At 40.4% G+C, this 25,208-nt stretch overlaps 2 protein-coding genes across 6 annotated transcripts in view; one reads left to right on the top strand and one right to left on the bottom strand.

The window, feature by feature from the left end:
- BRCA2 (BRCA2 DNA repair associated) overlaps window positions 1-3,053 on the bottom strand; it is a 60,521-nt gene extending 57,468 nt beyond the window's left edge. For all 5 annotated transcript variants that reach the window (XR_014303126.1, XR_014303127.1, XM_082700303.1 and 2 more), the window contains exons 1-2: window positions 2,918-3,053; window positions 2,094-2,199 (exon numbers count right to left, since the gene is read on the bottom strand). Coding sequence is in view for 3 of the 5 variants with exons in the window: in XM_082700303.1 (XP_082556429.1) it covers window positions 2,094-2,160 (67 nt within the window). In the remaining 2 variants the exon portion in view is untranslated. The remainder of the gene's footprint in view (window positions 1-2,093; window positions 2,200-2,917) is intronic.
- A 1,751-nt stretch (window positions 3,054-4,804) lies between these two features.
- ZAR1L (zygote arrest 1 like) lies at window positions 4,805-12,107 on the top strand (the record flags this gene model as incomplete). The annotated part of the gene is made up of 4 exons (XM_082700350.1): window positions 4,805-5,479; window positions 6,077-6,169; window positions 8,039-8,113; window positions 11,964-12,107. The coding sequence occupies exons 1-4, from the start codon at window positions 4,820-4,822 to the stop codon at window positions 12,105-12,107; spliced, it is 972 nt and encodes a 323-aa protein (XP_082556476.1). The 5' UTR covers window positions 4,805-4,819.
- Between the last annotated feature and the right edge of the window lie 13,101 nt (window positions 12,108-25,208).

Here is a 25,208-nt window from a genome sequence, read left to right as displayed (position 1 = left end):
ATGTAGACTCAGAAATAAAATGAAATAAAAAGAGTCCTTGTTAAAGAGAAATGACAAAAACTATATCATAATCTAACCACTGTTAAAGTACTATTTCAATGCGTGGTCTGTGGACTATGGCAGGAGATAGGGAGGGGTTGTGGAGAGATCCCCAAGCCAATTTCAGGAGGTCCATGATGTAAAACTATTTTGATAATAATACTAAGGCATTGTTTCTCTTTTTCACAATGCTGACATTTGCACCACTGCTGAGTAAAACTGATGACATCTTTGCATGAGTCAAGGCAGTGGCAATAAACTTCTATTAATTGTATGCACATCACACACTTGTCAAAAACAAAACCGAAAAGCCAGTCCAACTTAAAATATCATTAATCACGCAGTAAAAATTAGTTTTAGAAAGCCCAACTCTTGAGCACATCTTCTAATATTCTCTGTGATAAAATGGAAAGTATGCATAAAGCATTTTTTGCATATTTAAGTACGACAGATATCTAAAAAGGCACTTGTGATGAGTTAGGAGCTGAATTAGCACTTTTTTCCATGGAAAGCCATTTTTAGTAGAAAGAACAACTAATAAGTCATTTTGAGTTGGGTGATTTGGTAGATTTTCTTAAAAATGAAGTAAGTCTGTCACCCAGAAAAAAGTTTGCTGTCAATGATAAAATGGAAGCTTTTATGTTTTTATTTTTTAAAAAAATTTAAAAGTAGTCTCCATGCCCAGTGCAGAGTCCAATGTGGGGCTTGAATTCATGACTCCGGTATTAAGGCCTGAGCTGAAATCAAGAGGTGGACGCTTAACTGAGCCCCCTAGATGCCCCCAAATAGGAGCTTTTAAAAGGGAATTAGAGGGCGCCTGGGTGGCTCAGTGGGTTAAGCCGCTACCTTCGGCTCAGGTCATGATCTCAGGGTCCTGGGATCGAGTCCCGCATCGGGCTCTCTGCTCAGCAGGGAGCCTGCTTCCTCCTCTCTCTCTCTCTGCCTGCCTCTCTCTGCCTACTTGTAATCTCTCTCTGTCAAATAAATAAATAAATCTTTAAAAAAAAATAAAATAAAATAAAAGGGAATTAGAATTTTGTTAAAACTTTATGAGCCTCTGTATACTTGGCATCTTCCTAATATTAAAAGACTTTTCTGGTGAGATTTTCTTAAAAAGTACCAAATGTACTTTTTATAGCTTAATACAATGTGTCAATACATGGAATATTAGTGTAATTCGGAACACTGACCTTTTCCCAATGATCAGTGCCTGATGTTACAGCATAGATAAACAATTTGTTCAAAGTGCAAGAAAGACTAATAGAATTAAATGTAACAAAGGGAAGGAAAAGATCATGATTCGATTTCCAAATCCATACTGCAACTCTTAAAACTAACACTTGTCTAGTTCTGGTATATTATCAAAGATACCCACAGTTAACTGAAGACTATTAAAATACTCCTTTTTTTCAACTACATTGTTGTGGAGGGCTGGCTTTTCTTTATATACTTCTACCAAAACACTATACTGCAACAGATGAAATGCAGAAATTGGTATGAGGATTCAGCTATCTTCTACTAAGCCAGATATTACAGAGAACTGCAAAACTGTAAAACAGAGCCACTCTTTTTGGGAGAAAAGGTATTTTTCATAAAAATGTTCATTTGTGTTAATATGCAATGGATTTTTTATTTTTTAAGTGAATTAACACACATCTTTAAAAATTCTAAGTTTTAATTTCTATTTGGTAGCCTACATAAACAAAACCTCTTTGGGGTCCTCAATCATTTTCAAGAGTGTAAAGAGACTAAAGTTTGACAACTTCTAATATAAAGTAACATTACCAATTGCTAAAAGTTCTGTGCTTTAAAAACAGTACATTCTCCTGCTATCAAGAGGCCAGTACCTTCTTTATCCCCAGGGTTCTATAGTTATCATTTCGTTAACTGTAAATGATCACTTTCTTAACTGGATTTATGACCCCATACGAAACAGTTTACAGGAAAACAAAACGTTAGGTATTGGATTCCTCTAAGCAAGCAAGCACAGTTACATAGTTTTCTGAAAACATGTTCGCAACATAAATGATCCATGTATATAAACTTTGTAATACCTGCTTCATTGCACCGCGTCTTAAAAATTTCAAAAAAAGTCGGCCTCTCTTTGCATCCAATAGGCATTTTTATTTACAGAATTACTCCAACGCTAGGTAAATAACTCTGCAAAAGACAACACCAAAATACACTTCACAGTGATGCAGTCCTTGTTAACCGACTCTGAAGTAAAAATCAAAAGCAGGTAAACTTGCCTAAAGTTATACTGTTTATTGACTTCAGTCCCATCTTTCCGGACAATAATCAAACTTATTGCGATGATGGGAGCATTCTATATTTGTGCTGTGCAATACAGTGACCACTATCCCCATTAAGCATTTGAAATGCGGCAAGTAGGCCTCAGAACAGAATTCTAAATATTTAATTTTAATTAACTAGTCACGTGTGGTTAGAGGGTGCACAGCCAACGAGGGGTCCTATTAAGAGATAAATAGCTTTTGACAATGTCACATCAGTAAATTTTCGTAATACAGCAATTCCCTGGGGGTTAAGTAAGGCCGATACAGTGTGTCAGGCGCTGGGAAACACCTTCTAAAATTACAATATTCCGTTAAAGTCACTTCATCGTATTTCCAACTAAGGAGATTTCAGAGCGGGACATCTAGGGCAGCTCAGGGGCAAACCCTGGGCGGCGGGCGGGGCGCAAAGTTGGGAAGCGGGATTCCAGGGAAGGGGCGGGGCTCGCGGCTGGCAGAGACCGTCAGCGGCAGGAGACCGTCAGGGTCTGGAGGCCGCGGCTCCCACCCAGGGAAGGGGAGGCGGTCCCCCACAGCCCCACACCGCGGGAGACAGGCCTGTCGGTCTCCACCCGGCCAACACTAACCGCCTCCGGAGGTGCCGCTCTTTTTGGCCGGAGAAGGCTGACATAAACCGCGCCGGCACTTCGATCAGAAAGCTGACCCGCTGGCTCCTTTCTGCGACGATCCACGGCTGCGCCGAGCCCCAGCAGCTCCGCCTCCGCCGATCTTATTTCAGACTCTCGCGCCAAAAGCCCGCTCTCTCGACACGTCGCGCGGTGACGCCGTGACGTATCACGCAGCGTGCGTGCGACCCGGAAGTCAGGTTCCGGGAGGGCGGCTGGCGCCTCTTTGTGGCGGAAGCCAAGTCGTTGTTGGCCCGCTGGACAGTCGGCCCGGAACCGCGTGAAGAGAAAGCTGGGGTGTTTGTTCTGTTTTCGCGGAGCCTTCGGAGTACAAGGCGTTGCTCCTGCCCGTGACCGCCCATTGTGTATACTCCTCGACTCCTCCCCCTTCTCTCTGCTCCCCCTCACGTTTGGGTGGCAGCCAGGGGACGGCCTGGGGTCTTTGAAAGACCTTTGTTTGCCCTTAGAGAGGACGGTCCCCCCAAGTGGTCCGTGGTTGTAGCTGACTGACTGCCCTGCTGCGTGCTCTCTACAGAGTGGAAAGGGATGAGATTTGAAGCCAGAGGACTTAAGTTCTAGCCCGCGTGTTGCTCCTAGGTAGCAAGTTTTCAAGCCCTCCAAGCCTGTTTGCCCGCCCCCTTTATAAAAATTGTGAAACCACGTTCACTCTCTACTCTTCCACTCACAACCCTCCGCAGGCTTCCGTAGCATCCTTTACATTCTCGGGGTGGCAATCATCTCGTTCTGTGCCTGTCTTCTCTCCAAGTCGCCCTGGGAGAAGGGCACCTGCCCTCATTCACAGGGTCCGTGACCTGCGCAGCAAGAGCCATAATTCAGATTTGTTGTATAACCGAGAAAGCTTTCAACTGGTGTGGAGAGAGCTGCTCATAGACCTTGCTGCTTCCAGAAAGCTCTTGAGCAAGTAAACAGCGAAACAACCTTGGATTAGTAAAAGGGTGCGCTCTACGTGGTTGTATAGGAGTCATTTTAGTTTGATCATAGTCTTGAGCTTTAAGCAGGAAGCCTTACCAATACAGATACTAAAGCTTGTGATAGTTAACACTTACTGAACACTTAAATCTTACAATCATGTATATTAGTACTGTCAGCTGGGGAAACCAAATCACCTGGTTAAGTAACTTGTCTGGTAACAAGGCCATGGTGTCAATTCAAGTCCCTTTGATTTCAGACACTAAACCCATGGTTAAGTTTGTTTACCCTCTAGATCAAAATAATTGGCTTTTTTCACCTTTTTTGGGAGAGGGATCCTCCTCACTAGGAGTGAATTAATGAGATCTGTTGGCATGCCCTACAACCCTCTGAAATACATTTTCTCATAATATATATAACACCCCCCTAATGCTCCTTGCTTCTGTGGTTCTGGGATCTTTACATTCATTAGCTCTCCATAGTATACTTACGTCCTTATACTCTTCTAGTTTGCTGCTCAGATAAATTATTATTTGTATTTGATTTAGTATATGCTTTAAAACAGGATGTCTAAAATAGTTACTATAGGATACATGAGTGACTTGCTAACGAAAGCATGTGTATGAATAAGAAGTCAGAAATGAAAAACAGCTTTGAAGAAGATTCAGGAACAGTGAATTGAAGAGATAGGGAAGAGCAATTAGGAATCAGGTGGAAATTAGACCTCTGTAGACAGGTAGATTGCCTGTCCTTTAATTAGGATAATAGGCAGCAGCTTCCATCAGGATTTGAAATAAAGGGAGAAACTTGGAACGAACCAACACTAACTTGATCAGGGGAAAAAGAAAGGGGGGTGGATGAAGGTGGAAGGCAAAACAAGGAGACAAACAAACCCTCTCCAGGGATATTGTGCTGTGCCTGGCCACCAGGCGGATGGAGCGCTTTGTCCGTGTTCCCTATGGCTTGTACCAGGGCTATGGGAATCCAATGCCTTTGGGCCATCCCGGACTCTCTGAACACAAACAGCCTGATTGGAGGCCAAACACCGGTCCCCCCACTTTCCTGGCCAGGCCTAGGTTGCTGGTGCCTGCAAATGCTTCCGACTGCTGCATGGACCCTTACAAGAGGGCGCAGCTTAAGGCTGTTCTCTCCCAGATGAACCCCAGCCTAAGCCTGCGGCTTTACAAGGCCCAAACCAGGGAGGTGGGCGTGCAGGTGAGCCCGCGGGTGGACAAGTCCGTGCAGTGCTCACTGGGGCCTCGCACTTTGCGCAGCCGCTCCCCTTGGGGCAGCAGAGGCCACAAGGCACCCCTGTCAGCCTGGGGAGTCTACTCACCAGTGATAGGTCCCAGGGGCTTGATTCAGCTGCAGAGGGAGGGGGAAGACCAGGATAGGAAGGCACTTCTGGGTCCTGCTGAGGCCAGCCAGCAGCAGCAGCCACCACCAACGCCAAGGTCGGAAGAGGATGAACAGGAGAAACTTCACCAGAACAATGAGTTGGAGGAGAAAGATGCCTCAAGTCCTCGGGAAAGGAAGAGCAAGCAGGCACAGGGAGTTGGTGGGGAAGATCTGCTCAGGAAACCCAATTTCCAGGTGAATTTTCTCCTCCCTGTCCTCAGTTCTCAGCCAGCCTCATCCTCTCTTCATTTCCATTTCTGGGGCAATATAGCAAGATCTTTCACTTTCTCCCTTTACTTGATGAAGGAGAGGTTATTCTGAAAACGTGCGTTTTACATGTCCTACAGGTTTTGTAAGTTTTTGGTGAAATTTCACCAAAAATAACTTCTTGGTGGAAATTTTTGCCAACTTTAAGCATGTGAAAACCCAAAGTCTGGAAGCCACTGGTCTTGGGAAAGAGATAAAATGGAGTTTCAAGTCTGTCAAATATATGATCAGTTTCTCATTTAGGGGAGAATGTGCTGGTGGCATTGTTGAAAGAACATTAGAAAAGTACAGGAGATGGGAACAATAAGGATCCCAGAGTAATCCTTGAGAGATGAGATGCTAAATTAGCCTGGTAGCCTTGAGAACAGCTATGAATGAGGTTAGGAGGCTTTTTGTTTTGTTTTTTATTTCTTTTTTTTTTTTTTCGGCTTTTTGCTTTTTTATACGAAGCCATGATGGAAGAGGACCTGGATTCACTGCCCCCACTACCCAAGATTGTAAAAGATTTTTCTTCCTTATCTGCAGTTTTTGGAACCAAAATATGGCTATTTTCACTGTAAAGATTGTAAGACCAGATGGGAGAGTGCTTACGTGTGGTGCATTTCTGGAACTAATAAGGTAAGTAAAAGTGAGCGGGATGGGGGAGGAGGATGGGGGAGACACAGATGTTATATCGAGGGAGAGTGTTTCCTGATGGAGCCTGACCGTAACGCTGTCTCATTCATTTGGCAGCCTTAGTGTGGGGCCCTTAATAGGTACTCCGTTAATATTTAAATTGAACTGAATTGGACTGTCCACATGAACTACTGAGGCTCTTAAAGCTGGTGTTACATTTGGTTTGGTAGTTCTGTTGAACAAAATTTCAGGTTACTTAAGTGAACTCTTGTCCTTATGTATGGTGAAACTGTCTATAGTCTTAAAATTGGTGTATTTTGAACCTGTTTGGGCCTTAGCTCCTGGAAATTTCCATGGTCTGGCCACAAGGTGGGGCAATACGAGAAATAATCTATTGTGAAGGTTAACTTCGGAGAGACTTCTTTAGGCTAAGCAGTTTTTCCCCCTTAATTTGAATTACTTGTCAACATTTTAAGACTGGTGGGGTGCCTGGGTGGCTCAGGTGTTCGGTGTGTGCCTTCGGCTCAGGTCATCATCCTAGAGTCCTAGGATCAAGCCCTGCACTGGGCTCCCTGCCTGGCGGGTAGCCTGCTTCTCTCTCTCCCACTCCGCCTGCTTGTATTCCCATTTTCTCTGTCAAACAAATAAATAAAATATTTTTAAAAAAACAAAAAAGGAAACCTATTGAGGTTGGGAAAGATTTCACAATCTGCATTTCCAGATTTCCCTGATAGACTCTGGTCACTATAGACTCTCATTTCAGTGTGAAGACAGTAGGCTGGGGCTCAGCAGCTTCTAGCTCCTTACAGTGGGTATGCACACTTCATTTTGCAACAGTCCACATCTGGTCTATTTCATTAACTTGGGTGAGCAGAGCATTTGAGTTTGAGTTCCCTGTGCTTTCACATTTTAGATACTGCTTTTCTGGCTCAAGGTCTGTAGGAGGAGAGGGCAAGAAAGCGTGCGAAAGCCTGAGTGAAAACTTGACTGAGTGAAAACTAGCCGTTTACTAGACCCTGAAGGCAAATGGATTTTTAAAGACTTTCTTCATTTATTTGTCAGAGAGAGCTCAAGCACATGCTCCCTCATGCAGGAGGGAGAAGCAGGCTCTCTGTTGAGCAAGGGCCCCAGTGTGGAACTTGAGCCCAGGAACCTGGGATCATGACCTGAGCCGAAGGCAGAGGCTTTAACCCACTGAGCCACCCGGTGCCCCCCTAGAACTCATTCTTAAGAAATTTATTCTCCGAGGAGTGACACAGATAAAATGCAATTTGGTGGTAGACACAGTGGCCCCAGTGGCATGGAGGTGTTGCAGAAGTAACACAGGAGGGGCATGGTTACCATTTTGGAGGGAAGGCATCATGATGGGCCATGCAGGATTTCAGAGGATAAATAGGAGTTCAGCAAGTAAGGCAGGGAGAAAATGTGCACAAAAAATGCACAGAGTTGAGAAACAGTAAGTATGGGTGGGTAGCTACAAATAATTTGAAGTTCAGGTGGGAAAATATGAGAAAATGAAATACACTACTCATATACTAGGTCAGAAAGAGAAGGTCAAGGATTCAGCCCACACAATGAATAAAATTATAATATCTACTTCCCATTGAAGATTTTTACTGTGGTACCTCATGTACATTATTAGGTAGTTGCCAATTATAGAAAATAAGTGGTAGTATCTTGATTCTACAGGTAAGGAAACTGAGGTGCAAAGAGTGAGGAAAAAGTGGCTCATAGCACCAGAAGAGCTTCAGACCTCAGGGCAGAGGGGCAAAAGCTAGGCACAAACTGGGGGAATGGAGTACTTAAATTAAAAACTCAGAGCCTAAGGTACATATAATCTTGTATTTAAAAAATAGACTTGTTTCTCTTTAGGTTTATTTCAAACAACTATGTTGCAAATGCCTAAAGAGTTTTAACCCTTATCGAGTAGAAGCAATCCAATGTCAGGTAAGCATATAGAGCACTTTCATTGTGTCTCTAATGTTGCCATTTTTAAGTAGAAGTTTCTGTGGCAAAATGTTGTGATTTGATAGAATTGTATATTTGCATCAAAGTGTTAAGTTTTCTATACCTCGAATTTTTATATTTTAGATAAAAGATAAATTCTAGATTTGGGGGGGCTGTAGGGAGGGGAGTAAGACTGACTTTTTAAAGTTGCTTTATATGGTGTGTTTTATGTATGGGCTATGTGTTTCTCAAACACCCTGTGTGTAGTTTGGATGTAGCAACTTTTTAAAAGTTTATTTTTGTTCTAGTTAGTTAACATACAGTGTTATATTGGTTTCAGGTGCACAATATAAGGTTTCGACAATCCTATAGGGATGTAGTAACTTAACAGGTTACCAGTGTTAAGCTTTACTACGTACCAAACTTTGGGCTAAGTGTTTTATGTGCATTATCTCCTGTAATCTAAACTTTGAGGTAGGTGTTATCCCCATGTTACAGACCAGAAAGCTAAAGTCCAATAAGAAAATAACTTGCTCAAGTTTACACAAATAATAGAAATTAGAACTATGATCAAGTTTTATGGTTTCTCCAGTGTCTAGGAAGTCATAGAATTAGATGAGAGCTTGCAGGAAACCTTTTTTAAACTTTTCAGGGAAGTATGATGTAGTTGGTTTTTGTAATCAAGCGTTTTTTAAAAAATCTAAATCCTTCATTTAGTGAAAAACATTTTTGTACTACTTTGAAATATCTGAAAGTAGTCTAATAGTTTATAAATTATTTAGATTTTTAGTCTGTTTTTAAATATAAGTCAGGTTTAAATATATTTTTATTATACTACTTTTTTTTTCTTGTGTTCAGTTGAATTGACTTTAAAAAAAAATAAAAAATTCCCCATCTCTATTACCTTGGTAGTTTTCATTGTTTATTATTCTTCTGGTGGTTACCTTAGACAATACAACATGATTCTTTGAGCTATCAATGTCTACAAAAATTGTGAATTTTAGATCTCCTTGACAATGCAATGAACTTAGAACACTCTAACTCCTTATTGCCTCATACTAGATTTTATACTGCCGTTGTATATTTTAATTCTAAACTCTATAAGACATTATTTTATATAGTCATTCATCAGCTTTAGCTACATATGTTTCTTTTCTGTTGTTTAGGTCCTTTCTGTATGTAGGGCCATTTTCCTTTTACCTGAAGACTACATTTTAATATATTTTTTAAAGATTTATTTTAGAGACAAAGTAGTGGGAAGGGCAAAGGGAGAGAATCTTTAACCACAAAGCCCAACACGAGGCTTCATCTCAAGATCCTGAGATCATGACCTGAGCCAAAACCAAGAGTCAGATGTTTAACTGAATGAGCCACCCAGGTGCCCCATGTTTTAATATTTACTATAGTGCAGGTCTGAAGGTGGCATGTCCTCTTGGATTTTATTTTATTTTAAAGATTTTATTTATTTATTTGACAGATGGAGATCACAAGTAGGCAGAGAGGCAGGCAGAGAGAGAGAGGAGGAAGCAGGCTTCCTGCTGAGCATAGAGCCTGATGTGGGGCTTAATCCCAAGACCCTGGGATCATGACCTGAGCCAAAGGCAGAGGCTTTAACCCACTGAGCCACCAAGGTGCCCCTCCTTTTCGATTTTAAAGGATAATTTTGCTGGGTATAGAATTTATAGGTTGGCAGTAATTTCCTTTTTGCCCTTTAAGGGTCTGACCTTCAATGCTTTTGTGAGGTTGGCTATTAGTATTTTGTAGCTCTTTTGAAGTAATATCTCCTGTTCTTTGTCTCCTTCTTAAATCTACTTAACTCTAAGATATTTCTCTCTGTTTTGGTTTTCAATTACAATTATATGCCTAGTGTTGGTTTCTTTGTATTTAACATATTTGGGATTCATTGTATTTCTTGAATCTGTAGCTTGAAGATTTTTATCTCTTTTGGAAAGTTATCAGCTATTATCTTTTCAATTATTACTTCTTCCCCCATTCTCTCTTCCAGTTACTCATATTAGACCTTTCGCCATCTTCCTTATGCCTTTAATGCTCTTTTCTATATTTCTTACGGTTTTGTCTCTCCTTGCTTCAGTTTGGATATCATCTACTAAACTATCCTTCATTTCTCTCTTTCCTCAGCTATTTCCAACCTGGTATTAAATCCATCTGTTGAGTTGATTTCAGTTATTCTGTCTCTGAGTGCTACAATTTTTATGTGTTGAAAAAATGACTTCCAGATCTCTGCTGAAAATATCAGTCTTGTTTCTTTTGAATATATTAAGTGTAATTATCTTGAGATTTGTATTAGGTGACTCCATTAACTTAATGCCCTATGGTTCTGTTGCTATGCTCTTCATTTTCTGTGGTTCTGTCTCCTCATACACCTCATATGGTTATTTTTGATTGAGTGCTCTCTAATGAATATGAAGAATTATAGTGATAATTTGAAGCCCATGATAGTATCTTCCTCCACAAGAGATTTGTTTGCTCTGGAGAAGATGAGAGACACCAACAATTTAGATTGCTATTCTCTAAGCTTCTTTGAAGCTGGGCTTCAGCATCTGTGAAAACTGGGTCAGTTCTTGGTTCATCTTTATTCTTAGGTTGTAGCCTCCAGGGTCCCAACACAAAACCTGAACTGCATACCAGGTCTTTTCCATTTAGGCATGTTTAAAATTATCCCTCAGCTTTATCAACTTGTCAAATTTACCTTCAGCTTCCCACTTTCTTTCACCTCTTCCAGAATTGAAAGACCTTTAGAGAGGAAATAGTCCCAAATGTCAGGCTCATCTCCATTTCTGGGTTTCTTTCACTAATGATTCACTAATTCTCCAGTGCCTTCAAATAGTTCCTTTTGAAAGTTATTTTCTTTAGCTCAGCTTTTCTAGTTATCCTAAGTAGGAGGCTTGGTGTAACCTCCTAGTCCACCATTGCCAGAAACAAAAACCTACCTTAGAGTACATACTGATTTTTATTTATTTTTTTATTTGTATAGTAAACACCATGTTTTAGCTATTAGAATTTTCTTATAAGGATGCATTCTTGTCATTGGAAGAGTGGAAGATATAAATGTAGTACAACATTTCATAAATCACATTCAAGACTTTCATTTGCAAAATGAAAATCCTGTTTGCACAATATAAAATGTAAAACTTACTCATTTCTGCATATGACCATTTGCATAAAATAGAACATTGATGATCAATTTTAAAGATTAGTGGATTTGGGAGGGTGGGCAAGGGCAATATACCGGTCTCCATAGGGTATTATTTTTATTTGTCAGTAGGCAGAATGGGGTAATGGTTAAGAATACTCTATATTATAGTAAAGATTAGGCATGTCTGGAGAGGAAAGAGAATTAACTTCCTCTAGAACCTCTTCCCCCTAGTTGCGACAACCAAAAGCATCTCCCGACATTGCCAGACGTCTTTTGGTTGGTAAAATACAGCTGGTTGAGAATCACTGCTCTGGTGTTTTCAAGTATTCCAGCCTAGCTAATCAAATCACTTATTATTCACTCACTGCCCCTCAGCCCCACCTGGCTACAGATGTAAAAACCCACTAGTGAGGACATTCTATAAACTCTCTTAAAACCTGTCTCTTACATTAGATCTTCTTACTTGGCTTAGCAGTATTCTCTTAAATACCATCTTTGCTCTTTCCTCTTGCAAAATGCATGCCATTTGACAGGATCTGAGTGGTTTTTACAACTTGGCTCTGGAATTCTCATAAGATTCAAAGGGAGATGAAGATGTGAGGGATATGGATGGTGGGGAGAAGTATTTTGATTTGATGATTACATCTGAAACACTAATTATTTAGTGTCCAAATTATTCCTTGTTTTCTAAAGACCTGTTCAAAGTCTCGTTGTTCCTGTTCTCAAAAGAAAAGGCACATTGATCTAAGGAGGCCTCATCGACAGGAACTGTGTGGTCGCTGCAAAGACAAGAGATTCTCCTGTGGCAATACTTACAGCTTTAAATACATCATTTGACAGGCAGTATGAATTGTGCCCACACCCAACTCTCCTTGTTATTTACTGTACTTTTCCTTTTTTGAAGCTTAGCTCTGAGCTGATACTGGAAAATGGATTAGGCTTTTGTACTTTTTTGTAGGTTGTATAACAGTTGTACAATGTCAGTAGAATAAAATAAATGCATGTAAAATAGACCGTGAAGATACATTAATTGTGATCACGAGGTAAAAACCTCCATATGGCACTGGGAGATAGTTGACACTGTCACTTTTATAAAGGGAACAATGAAGAGGAACTGTAGTCATTGGGGGACATAGTCCCCCAGTGTAGTCACTGGGGACATAGAGATGATCACGGGCATGAATATTGCTTTCAGTAATTACAGCAAATGCTTAATCAGCACTTATTTGCTAGGGATTGCAGCTTACCACAGCAGTCATACTAAGCAGAAACTACTATACCCTTTCTTAACAGATGAGGAGAGGGAGACACAGATCATAGTATACAGCCAGTGTTTGAACCCACATGGACTCGAACTTCCTCCATGGCTTGAACTACTACATTTACATTTTTTTCCCCTCAGATTCAGATGTGGTAAGTGCTGTGAAGGAAACAGAGTGCTATCATAGAGTGAGCTTTTAGATAGTGTAGTTGGGATGAGGGAGCAGGAGAAGAGAATTGAGACCTTGCAGGATGGAGGGAGCTTGGAGAAAAGATGGTTTTGATCCAAGAGAACAGCAAGAGCAAAGGCTCTGAGTGGGTGGGCTACATACTTGGCATGTCCCAGGAATAGGGACCCCTGACACTAATGTGGGACAGAGGCAGGAGAGGACAGGGTTCAGGTCACAGAAAGTTCTTTTGGTCATGGTCAGGCATGCAGCAGCCCATAAAGGAGTTTCAAGACTGTGACATCAGAGACTTACTTTAAAAAAACACCCTCTGTTAGTCACCATACAATACATTACTTTTTGATGTAGTGTTCCATGATTCATTGTTTGTGTATAACATGCAGTACTGCATGGTGACTTACAAAACAATAAAATAAAAAATAAATAAAATTCCAAAGCTTAACATAAATAAATAAATAAAAATAAAAATTAGGGCAGCAGGGAACTCCCTCTGTTGGGGGAAGACCAGAATGCACAGGCAAAATGATGTCTTAGACAAGGGTGATGGCCATGGAGATGGGGAGAAGTACATCAGTTCAAAATAATGTTGGAATTACAAAGGATTGGAAGTGGATTTTGCAGAAATAGATGAATTTTAGATTTCTACTTTGAACCATGGCACAAATGGAATTGAGAAGTATAATATTTAGGAGCATGTTCTAGTGTCAGATTACCTAACTTCAAATCCTGGATGCGCTACCTTATGTTCGCTTATGGGCAAATTACAGGCATACCTTAAAGCTATTGCAGGTTCAGTTCCAGACCACTGCAATAAAGTATCTCAATAAAGTGTCAAACGATTTTTTTTTGTTTTTAGCACATATAAAAGTTATATTTACATATACTATAATCTATACTATTGTCTATTAAGTGTGCAATAGCATTATTACTAAAAATGTACATAACTCAAAAATACTTTATTGGTAAAAAAATTAATCTGAGCTTTCAGCAAGTTGTAATTTTTGCTGGTGGAAGTTCTTGGCTTGATGTTGATGGCTGCTGACTGATCAGGGTGGTGCTTGCCTACTGACTGATTAGGGTGGTTGGGATGGCTGTGGCAATTTCTTATTTCTTGTTTTAAAACAACAAAGAAGTTTGTCTCATCCATTAACTCTTCCTTTCATGAATGATTTCTCTGTAGCATGTGATGCTGTTTGATAGCATTTTACCCACAGTAGAACTTCTTTCAAAATAGGGATCATTACGGGGTGCCTGGGTGTCTCAGTGGGTTAGGCCGCTGCCTTTGGCTCAGGTCATGATCTCAGGGTCCTGGGATCGAGTCCCACATCGGGCTCTCTGCTCAGCAGGGGGCCTGCTTCCCTTCCTCTCTCTGTGATCTCTTCCCTTCCTCTCTCCTACTGTGATCTCTCTCTGTCAAATAAATAAATAAAATCTTAAAGAAAAAAAAATTAAAAACATAGGGATCATTACTCTCAAACTATACAGGTCTTTTATCAACTAAGTTGGTGTAATATATTTTTTTAGGTCTCATTTATCTATCTATCTATCTATCTATCTAGGAGAAGAGAGAGTGGGGGAGGAGCAGAGGGAGAGAGGGTCTTAAGCAGACTCCATGCCCAGCATGGAGCCCAATGTGGGACTCTATCTCACAGCCCTGAAATCATGAACTGAACCAACATCAAGAGTTGGAGGCTTAACTGACTGAGGCACCCAGGTACGCCTGTACTAAGCTCTTTCAAATGCATCATCTCTTAAACCTCAGAAAAGCTCCTAGAGGTACATGTAATTGTTATCCTTATTGTAAAGCTGGGGAATCTGAAGTAGACACAATTTGATATCACAAAAACACACTTGAACTCAGATGCGTTGCTTCAAGCAGCTATGCTCTTCCCAAGAGAGAAAAGAGAGCTACATGAGCAGTTCTGGAGAAATTGCAAGGATTTGTGTGGCCTAAGCATAGGGTGTTTGGGAAATGAAGTGGGAGAAAGGGCCAGAAATGAGGGTGGTGCTAGATTGCAGAATGTTATTTCAAGGATTTTTTTCTTTAGGTAGTGGGGAGACCTGGGGTTTGCATAGAGGGGTAACGTGATTTGACTAGCAGTTATAGGATAAGTCATATCGTGGCCTGAAGCATGGATTTGAAAAGGGACAGATTCACGGTCAAAGGAACAGTTAAAAGCTACTGGGACACACAGGAGTGATAACAAGGGCGAGGGGCAGGATGGGGTTCATGGGTGGGCAAGGGCAGATGTGGGAGGCATTGTGGGAGGTGGACTTGGCAGATGTTGTAACTTTTGTGTTTGGAAGCAAGAGTTTCAGTTTCCACCATATGGAATATAGTGATGTGCTGGATTGGAGGAGGTCAGGAGAAAGACTAGGTATCAGGGTTCAGGCATGTTGAATTTGAGGAACTGTTCAACAGCCACATGTCCAGTGGGAATGTGGGAAGTCTCAGTGTAGGGTAGGGGAAAAGCCATGGACCATGGACCAAAGCCATGCAGCCATGGACCAGAATATTCTGGTCCATGAAACCATGGACCAGAATATATGACAAAAGTAGAGAAGAGCAAGTCTAGATCCCTAATGAATTCTTGGTTTTATTTATTTATTTTTATTATTTTTTATTATGTTTCATTAGTCATCATACAGTATGTCATTTGTTTTTGGTGTAGTGTTCCAAGATTCATTGTTTATGTACAACACCCAGTGCTCCATGCCCTCCTTAATACCCATCACCAGGCCAACCCATCTCCCCACCCCTTCTCTTCTAAAACTCTCAGTTTGTTTCTCAGAGTCCACAGTCTCTCATGGTTAATCTCCCCCTCTGACTCCCTCCCTTCATTTTCCCCTTCTTTCTCCTAATGTCCTCCATGCTATTCCTTACGTTCCACAAGTAAGTGAAACCATATGATAATTGACTTTCTCTGCTTGACTTATTTCACTCAGCATAATCTCCTCCAGTCCCATCCATATTGATGGAAAAGTTGGGTATTCATTTTTTCTGATGGCTGAGTAATACTCCACTGCATATATGGACCACATCTTCTTTATCCATTCATCTGTTGAAGGGCATCTCAGCTCTTTTCACAGTTTGGCTCTTGTGGACATTGCTGTTATGAACATTGGGGTGCATATGGCCCTTCTTTTCACTACATCTGTGTCTTGGGGGTAAATAACTAGTAGTGCAATTGCCAGGCCATAGGGTAGCTCTATTTTTTTTTTTAAAGATTTTATTTATTTATTTGACAGAGAGAAATCACAAGTAGACGGAGAGGCAGGCAGAGAGAGAGAGAGAGAGAGAGGGAAGCAGGCTCCCTGCTGAGCAGAGAGCCCGATGCGGGACTCGATCCCAGGACCCTGAGATCATGACCTGAACCGAAGGCGGCGGCTTAACCCACTGAGCCACCCAGGCGCCCGGGTAGCTCTATTTTTAATTTTTTGAGGAACCTCCACACTGTTTTTCAAAGTGGCTGCTCCAACTTGACTTCTAATAATAGTTAAGAGGGTTCGCCTTTCTCCACTTCCTCTCCAACATTTGTTGTTTCTTGTCATACTAATTTTGGCTATTCTAACCGGTGTAAGGTGGTATCTCAATGTGGTTTTGATTTGAATCTCCCTGATGGCTAATGATGAACATTTTTTCATGTGTCTGTTAGCCATTTGTATGTCTTCTTTGGAGAAGTGTCTGTTCATGTCTTCCCATTTTTTGACCTATTTGTTTTTTGGGTGTTGAATTTGAGAAGTTCTTTATAGATCTTGGATATCAGCCCTTTGTCTGTAGTGTCATTTGCAAATGTCTTCTTCCATCCCGTGGCTTGCCTTTTTGTTCTGTTGACTGTTACCTTTGCTGTGCAGAAGCTTTTAGTCTTGATGAACTCCCAAAAATTCGTTTTTGATTTTGTTTCCTTTGCCTTGGAGACATGTCGTGAAAGAAGTTGCTGTGGCCGATGTCGAAGAGGTTACTGCTTATGTTCTCCTCTAGGATTTTGATGGATTCCTATTCTCACACTGGGGTCTTTCATCCCTTTTGAGTTTATGTTTGTGTATGGTGTAAGAGAATAGTTGAGTTTCATTCTTCTGTATATAGTGTCCAATTTTCCCAGCACCATTTATTGAAGAGACTGTATTTTTTCCATTGGATATTTTTTCCTCCTTTGTAGAAGATTATTTGATCATAGAGTTGAGGGTCCATATCGGGGCTCTCTGCTCTGTTCCCTTGGTCTGTGTGTCTGTTTTTGTGCCAGTACCATGCTGTCTTGGTGATCAAAGCCTTGTAATGAAGCTTGGAATCAGGCAACATGATGCCCCCAGCTTTGTTTTTCTTTTTTTAACATTTCCTTGGTGATTTGGGTCCCATACCCAAATACTCGGATTTTCTGGTTCCATCAAATTTTAGGATTGTTTGTTCCAGCACTTTGAAAAATGCCAGTGGTATTTCGACTGGCATGGTGCTGAATGTATAGATTGCTCTGGGCAGCATAGACATTTTAACATTGTTTATTATTCTGATTCATGAGCATGGAATGTTTTTCCATCTTTTTGTGTCTTCTTCAATTTCTTTCATGAGTTTTCTATAGTTCCTTTAGTATAGATCCTTTACCTCTTTGGCTAGGTTTATTCCAAGGTATCTTATGGTTTTTGGTGCTGTTGTATATGGAATCAATTCTCTAATTTCCCTTTCTACAGTTTTATTGTTAGTATATAAGAAAGCAACTGATTCCTGTGCATTGATTTTGTATCCTGCCACATTACTGAATTGGTATATGAGTTCTAGTAGTTTGTGGGTGGAGTCTTTTGGGTTTTCCAGATAAAGTATCATGTCATCTGTGAAGAGAAAGAGTTTGACTTCTTCATTGCCAATTTAAATACCTTGTATTTCTTTTTGTTGACTGATTGCTGTTGCAAGTACTTCTAGTACTATGTTGAATAATAATGGTGAGAGTAGACAGCTCTGATGTGTTCCTGATCTTAAGGGAAAGGCTCTCAAGTTTTCCCCATTGAGAATGATATTCACTGTGGCTTTTCATAGATGGATTTTATGAAGTTGAGGAATGTTCCCTCTATCCCTGTACTCTGAAGAGTTTTAATCAGGAGAAGATGCTGAATTTTGTCAAATGCTTTTTCTGCATCCATTGAGAGGACCATGTGGTTCTTCTCTCTTTGTTCTTTCACATTAATTGATTTGTGAATGTTGGACCACCCTTGCATCCCAGGGATAAATCCCACCTGGTCATGGTGGATAATCTTTTTAATGTACTGTTGGATCCTATTAGCTAGGATCTTGTTGGGAATCTTGGCATCCACATTCATCAGGAATATTGGTCGGAAATTCTTTTTGGTGGGGTCTTTACCTGGGGATCAAGGTAATGCTGACCTCATAGAAAGAGTCTGGATGTTTTCCTTCTGTTTCTGGTTTTTGAAACAGCTTCAGGATAATAGGTATTATTTCTTCTTTGAATGTTTGGTAGAATTTCCCAGGGAATCCATTAGGTCCTGGGCTCTTGTTTTTTGGGAGGTTTTTGATCACTGCTTCAATCTCCTTACTAGTTATTGTTGGATTCAGGTTGTCAGTTTCTTCCAGTTTCAGTTTTGAAAGTTTATTGGTTTCCAGGAAGGCATCCATTTCATCTAGGTTGCTTAACCTATTGGCATACTGCCGTTGATAATGATTTCTGATGATTGTTTCTGTTTCCTTGGTGTTAGTCATGATCTCTCCCCTTTCATTCATAATCTTATTAATTTGGTTCCTTCCTCTTTTCTTCTGGGTTAGTCTGGCCAGTGGTTTATCAATCTTATTAAAAAGCTTCTAGTTTTGTTGATGTGTTCTACTCTATCTCTGGTTTTAATTTATTGATCTCTGCTCTAATCTTAATTATTTCCCTCCTTGTGCATGGGGTAGGCTTAATTTGTTGTTGATTCTCCAGTTCTTTAAGGTGTAAGGCGTATTTGTATATTCAGGATTTTTCTATTTTTTTGAGTGAGGCTTGGATATGTAAGTCTTTCCCCCTTAAGACCACCTTTGCCATATCCCATAGGTTTTGGACCTATGTGTTTTTGTTCTCATTGGTTTCCCAGTTCAAAAGTCTGAATTTATTCCAAAATTTTCTTGTGATTGAATTCCAATTTCAAAGCATTGTGGTCTGAGAATATGCAGGGAATAATCTCAGTCTTTTTGTATCTGTTGAGACCTGATTTGTGACCCAGTATGTAGTCTGTTCTGGAGAATGTTTTATGTGTGTTCAAGAAGAACGAGTATTCTGTTGTTTAGGGTGGAATGTTCTGTATATACCTATGAGGTTCTTCTGGTCCAGTGTGTCATTCAAAGCTCTTGTTTCTTTGTAGACTTTCTGCTTGGATGATCTGTCTATTGCTGAGAGTGGAGTGTTAAGGTCCCCTACAATTAATGTATTCTTATCAATATGTCTCTTCATTTTGATTAACAGTTGGCTTATGTAGTTGGCTGCTCCCATTGTTGGGGGCATAGATATTTATAATTGTTAGATCTTCTTGTTGGACATGTCCTTTAAGAATGATGTAGTGTCCTTCTGTATCTCTGACTACCGTCTTTAGCTTAAAATATAGTTTATCTGATATGAGAATTGCTACCCCAGCTTTCTTTTGAGGTCCGTTGGCATGAAAAATGGTTCTCCATTCCTTCTACTTTCAGTCTGGATGTATCTTTAGGTTCAAAAATGAGTCTCTTGTAGATAGCATATGGACGGGTCCTGTCTATTTATCCAATCTGCAACCCTGGGCCATTTTATGGGAGCATTTAGGCCATTCACTTTGAGAGTGATTATTGAAAGATATGTTTTTATTGTCATCATAATCACATTGCCTGTGAGGCCCTTGTCTCTATAAATTTCTGTTCTTTATCATTCTTGGGGTCTTTCTTCTTTTGTAAAAACCCCCCCTTACTATTTCTTTCAGAGCTGGCTTAATGGTCCCATATTCTTTCAGTCTTTGCTGGTTTTGGAAGCACTTTATCTCTCCACCCATTCTAAATGACAGCCTTGCCGGATAAAGTATTTTTGGCTGCATGTTCTTCTTATTTAGTGTGCTGAATATTATCTTGCCAGCCCTTTCTGGATTGCCAGGTTTATGTGGACAAGTCTGATGTTATTCTGATGTTCCCCACTTTGTACATAAGGAATCTCTTGCCCCTAACTGTCCTTAAGATATTTTCTCAGGTTTTAAGATTCTTGAGTTTCACTATCACATGCCGGGGATCTATCTTACCTCCTTGATCTTGAGGGAGATGTCCTCTCTACTTCTAGAATATGATGATGTAATATTCTAAATTCTTTGTTGTCATTTCCACCATCTTCATAGCATCTTCACCAGGAGTAGACAAGAAACCACTTTCATTGCTCATCCACAAGAAGCAACTCCTCATCTGTTTAAGTTTTATGAGATTGTAGCAATTCGGTCACATCTTAAGGCTCCACTTTGAATTCTAGTTCTCCTATTATTTCCACCATATCTGTAGTTACCACCTCCACTGAGATATCAATCTCCCTCAAAGTCATCCATGACGGTTGGAACCAACTTCTTCTAAACTGTTGGTATTGTCCTGTGAACCATGAATGTTCTTTTTTGTTATTTTTAAAGATTTTATTTATTTATTTGAGAAAGAGAGAATGTGGGGATGGGGAGGGAAAGTATAGAGAGCAGAACAAGCAGATTCTGTGCTGAGCATGGAGCTGAGACATAGGACTTGATCTCATGACCCTCATATCATGACCTGAGCTGAAATCAAGAGTCAGATGCTTAATCTAATGAGCCACCCAGGCACTCTGTGAATCACAGATGTTCTTAATGGCATCAAGATGCAACATGGGGGCTTAAGTGGGTACGAGAAGAATAAATGAAACAAGATGGGATTGGGAGGGAGACAAACCATAAGTGACTCTTAATCTCACAAAACAAACTGAGGGTTGCTGGGGGGAGGGGGTTTGGGAGAAGGGGGTGGGATTATGGACATTGGGGAGGGTATGTGCTTTGGTGAGTGCTGTGAAGTATGTAAACCTGGTGATTCACAGACCTGTACCCCTGGGGATAAAAATATATGTTTATTAAAAAAAAAAAAAAAAAAGAATGGTGAATCTTTTTCAGAAGTGTTTTTAATTTACTTTGCCCAGATCCATCAGAGGAATCATAGTCTATGATAGCTATAGCAGTTTGAAGTGTATTTCTTAAATAATACAACTTAAATGTCCAAATTATTCCTTCATCTATGGGCTATAGAATGGATTATGTGTTAACAGGCATGAAAAGAACATTAATCTCATTGTATGTCTCCATCAAAGCTCTTGGGTGACCAGGCACATTGTCAGTGAGCAATAATATTTTGGAAGGCAGCTATGCTCACCACTATACAACCAATGTGAGCAGGAATATTTTGAAAGGAATCTTTTTTCTGAGCAATAGGTCTCAATAGTGGGCTTGAAATATTCAGTAAAATAAGTTGTAAACGGATGTGCTGTCATCCAGGCTTTGTTATTCCATTTATAGAGCAAAGGCAGTAGGTTTAGTATAATTCTTAAGCACCCTAGAATTTTCAGAATGATAAATGAGCATTGTTTTCAATTTAGTCATCAGTTGTATTAGCCCCTAACAAGAGAACCTTTGAATCCAGGCATTGACTTCTCTCTCACTGTGAATGTCCTTGATGGCATCTTCTTCTAACAGAAGGCTGTTTCGTCTACCTTGAAAACCTGTTGTTGAGTATAGCCCATTCATGAATTATCGTAGGCAGATCTTCTGGATAACTTGCTGCGGCTTACAGCTTCACCTTGCACTTTTATGTTATGGAGCTGGTTTCTTCCCTGAAACCTCGTGAACTCACCTCTGTTGGTTTTAAACTTGTGTAACTTCCTCACCTCTCTCTGCTTTCATAGAATTACAGAGAGTTAGGGCCTTGCTCTGGATTGGGCTTCAGCCTAAGGGGATGTTGTTGTTACTTTGCTCTTCCTTTATCCAGACCACTCAAACTTTCCCCATACCAACAATAATAAGTCTATTCTACTTTCTTATCATTTGTGTATTTACCAGAGCAGCACTTTTAATTTCCTTCAAGAACTTTTTTCTTGCACTCACAACTTGGCGACCTGTTCGGCACATGAAACCTAACTTTTGGCCTATTTCAGCTTTTGATGTGCCTTCCTCACTAAGTTTAATCATCTAGCTTTCTAGTTAAAGTGAGAGATGTGCAACTCTCCCTTTCACATGAACACCGAGAGACCATTGCAGGGTTATTCACTGGACTAATTTCAATGTTGTTGTGTCCCAGGCAAAAGGGAGGCCTGAGGAGAGGGGAAGAGATGGGGAACCGGCTGGTTGGTAGTACAGTCAGAACATACACAAGACTTACTGATTAAGTTTTCATCTTATAAGGGCTCAGTTTGAGGCAACCCAAAACAATTACAATAATAAAATGAAAGGTCACTGATCACAGATCATCATAACAAATATGTAATGAAAAAGGTAGAAATATTGTAAGAACCACCAAAATGTGACATAGACAAAAATTGAGTAAATACTATTGGAAAAAATGGTGCCCATAGACTTGCTTGATGTAGAGTTGCTACAAACCTTCAAAGTGTGGTAAAATGAAGCACAATAAAACAAGGTATGCTTCTACTTAACTCTCCATGTCTCAATTAGTCTTCTGTAAAATGGGGACAAACATAATACCCGTACTTGGTGGTGGTGTGAGGACTAAAGGAACTGATAATGTGTTATGCACTGAAGACCATGCCTGTCGCATTGTGAGGGCTCAGGAAACTGAGCTGCTCTTACTTCGGTGGAGTCATGTAGTGAGGTGGGGAGGGTTTCTGTTTCAACATATTAGGTTTGAAATATTTGAGACATCCAAATGGACATGTAATGTAGGCTTTTGAATATATGAATTTGGAATCTAGAAGGGCTTTCAGAGCTGTGTGTGTGTGTGTGTGTGAGAGAGAGATATATATATATACTTGAGGATAAAAAATACATAGTTTTTAAAGCCTCAGGTGTGGATGGGACCACTTAGGAGGAAAGCATAGCACGGGGCTCTGGGATACACCAACATTTAGAGCAGTGATTCCAAAACTTTCATGTCCCCGTAGTTATCTGGTGATCATGTTAATTGCAGATTCTGATCCAGTAGGTTTGGGATCTAGGCAAATCTAACAAACTCCAAGATGCTATCAATGCTGCTGGTCTTCTGGATCATACTTTGACTAGCAAGAGGTTAGAGGTAAGTAAAATAGGAGGTCAAGAGGGATAGGAAGAGGATGATGTCACGAAAGCAAAGCTAAAACACTATTTCAAGGTCAACTGAGTCAATTCCTGTGATGAGTGAGAAAGATGCAGATAGACATGTCTGTTGGAATGGCAACACAAAGGTTACTGATGATCTTGAAGGAAGTTTTCAATGGAATGGTGGGAATAAAAGCCAGAGAAAGGGAGAAAGTTTTGTTGTTAAAAAGCAGAGAAATTAATGGTAACGAGAAGGGCATTTGGGGGGAAAGCGTGGTATTGAGTAAGTTTGTATATTAATGGAAGTTATTCAGTAGAGAGAAAAAAATAATTTAGTAGAGAGAAATTGATGGTACAGCCAGTAGAGGACAGCCTACAGGAGCAAAGCCCTTGAAAAGGGAGAAGATATTAAATCCAGAGCACAAGAGGAAACAATATTTTCTTTACTGTAAAAGCCCTAGGACATGGGGCTAAAAATAAGTTTATAGATTTTGGGGTGAAGATGAGACCCTTGGTATTATGTACTCAATGCATTATGAAGCAAAGTCATTAGCTGAGGCATGTAGGAAGGAAACGGGGTGGGAAGCTGAGGAGGAAAGCAAGGAATCAAGTAAAGTACTGGGAATTTGATATTATCAGGGAAGCGTAATTGTATTATAGGATTTTCTGATAGCATTGGGAGCTTGAGACTTGGAAATGTATGAACTATGCTTAAGGATGCAGTTGTGTTCTAGTAATGTAACATGTAGGGGATTCCAGTGCAGGCATGGGAAATGTAGATCTTAGTTTTAACTAGTTGTTAAGACAGGTGTAAGATATTTGAGAATGTCAGCAAAAGGGTGATTATTCCCTGGAATTTAAACTTTTTCAGCAGAGGAGTGAAGGTAGGGGATGGGTAGTGGGAAAAATAGTGAGATCTACAGGTGCCATTTATGATGGGAGAAGAATTATGAGAGTGGGTGGGAGTGAGAGTAAAAGGGAACTGGAAGGATTCCCACGTGGGATACTGAAAGGTGAGGTGCTGCAGCTGGCATACTTACTACTACTGATAGTGCTTTGATATAACCTTGAAATTGGGTGGTCTAGGTGGAGGAGAGGGGTGAAGGTCTCTGGAGGTTAGAATATGAAAACTAGGAGGAAAAAATTTTGTGTGGGTCATGCATGAGGATGTTGCAATCCCTGAGAACAGTATCCTCTAATACTTGGAGTGAAGAAGGCAATGAGCAATAAGTTATAGTCTATTTAGTGAGGAAAGGGGTGTGAGCAAGAGGGTTTTAGATCAGCTGTTCTCAACCACAGCTGCCACTTAAAATCATAGGAAGAACTTTATAAATTAAGGCAAGGTTCCGCCCCTCAGCATTTGATTTAAGGGATCTTGGCTGGGGCCTGTGCTTCTGAACCTTTTAAAAGTTTTCTTAATGTTTCTATTGTACAGCTAAGGTTCACAACCTCTCCTGTGAGTTTTGGTGATGTGCTTGAGGAAGGATAGCTAGTACAGCTGGGTGGCATGAATTTCGGTCTCCATACTTTGTGAAATAGAAATGAGAAAATGTTTGGAAACGGAAGCAGGGAGGAGTTTTCTCAACCTCATGACCTAGGAACTTCTAGGAGTTGGTGGCCGGTGGCTAAAGTTCTTGGAACCTGAATTAGCACACAGTGTTAGAGCAAGAGATTGCTATTAAAATCAGGGTCTGGGCTGGAGACAGTGGTGACAGAAGGCAGGCTCTGCTGTGAAACTGATCTGTACATGGACTGCAGTGAATTCTAGCTGCTCACTTCTGGTGATCCCAAATATAAAGTCACAAAACAATAACAGATTTAGGGTTGAATCACTACACAAATATCCTACATCAAAAAATGATTGTTGTGTTATAGAAGAGCACTTTGCTGGGGAATACATTTCTTCAAATTAAATGTATTTCAAAATGGGATAGTTATTAGGTGACTGATTTGGTAGACCCTGCTCTGCATTTGACTGATGGAATTTTCATTTTTATCATGCACCCTTGGTGCTTCTTAGGTTTGAGAACCACCAAGGCAGTGTTTTGATCTTGGCAACAGATTTCAACCCGTAAACAGCCCTGGAATTTGAGTACACTTCAGTCTGGTTACATCAATCTCCAGAGATATGGAGCCTGGGTAACGGTGTTTCAAGTTTCCCACATAATGTAATGTGCAACTAAGGTTTCAAATTCATCATTCTTACCCTCAGATTCTTACAAGGGAGATAGGCAAGAATTCTAAT

This window comes from Mustela nivalis (genome assembly GCF_964662115.1).
Source record: "Mustela nivalis genome assembly, chromosome: 15".
Lineage (NCBI taxonomy): Eukaryota > Metazoa > Chordata > Mammalia > Carnivora > Mustelidae > Mustela > Mustela nivalis.
The sequence above is the reverse complement of the archived record's forward strand: the minus strand, read 5'-3'. Positions and strand labels throughout refer to the sequence as shown.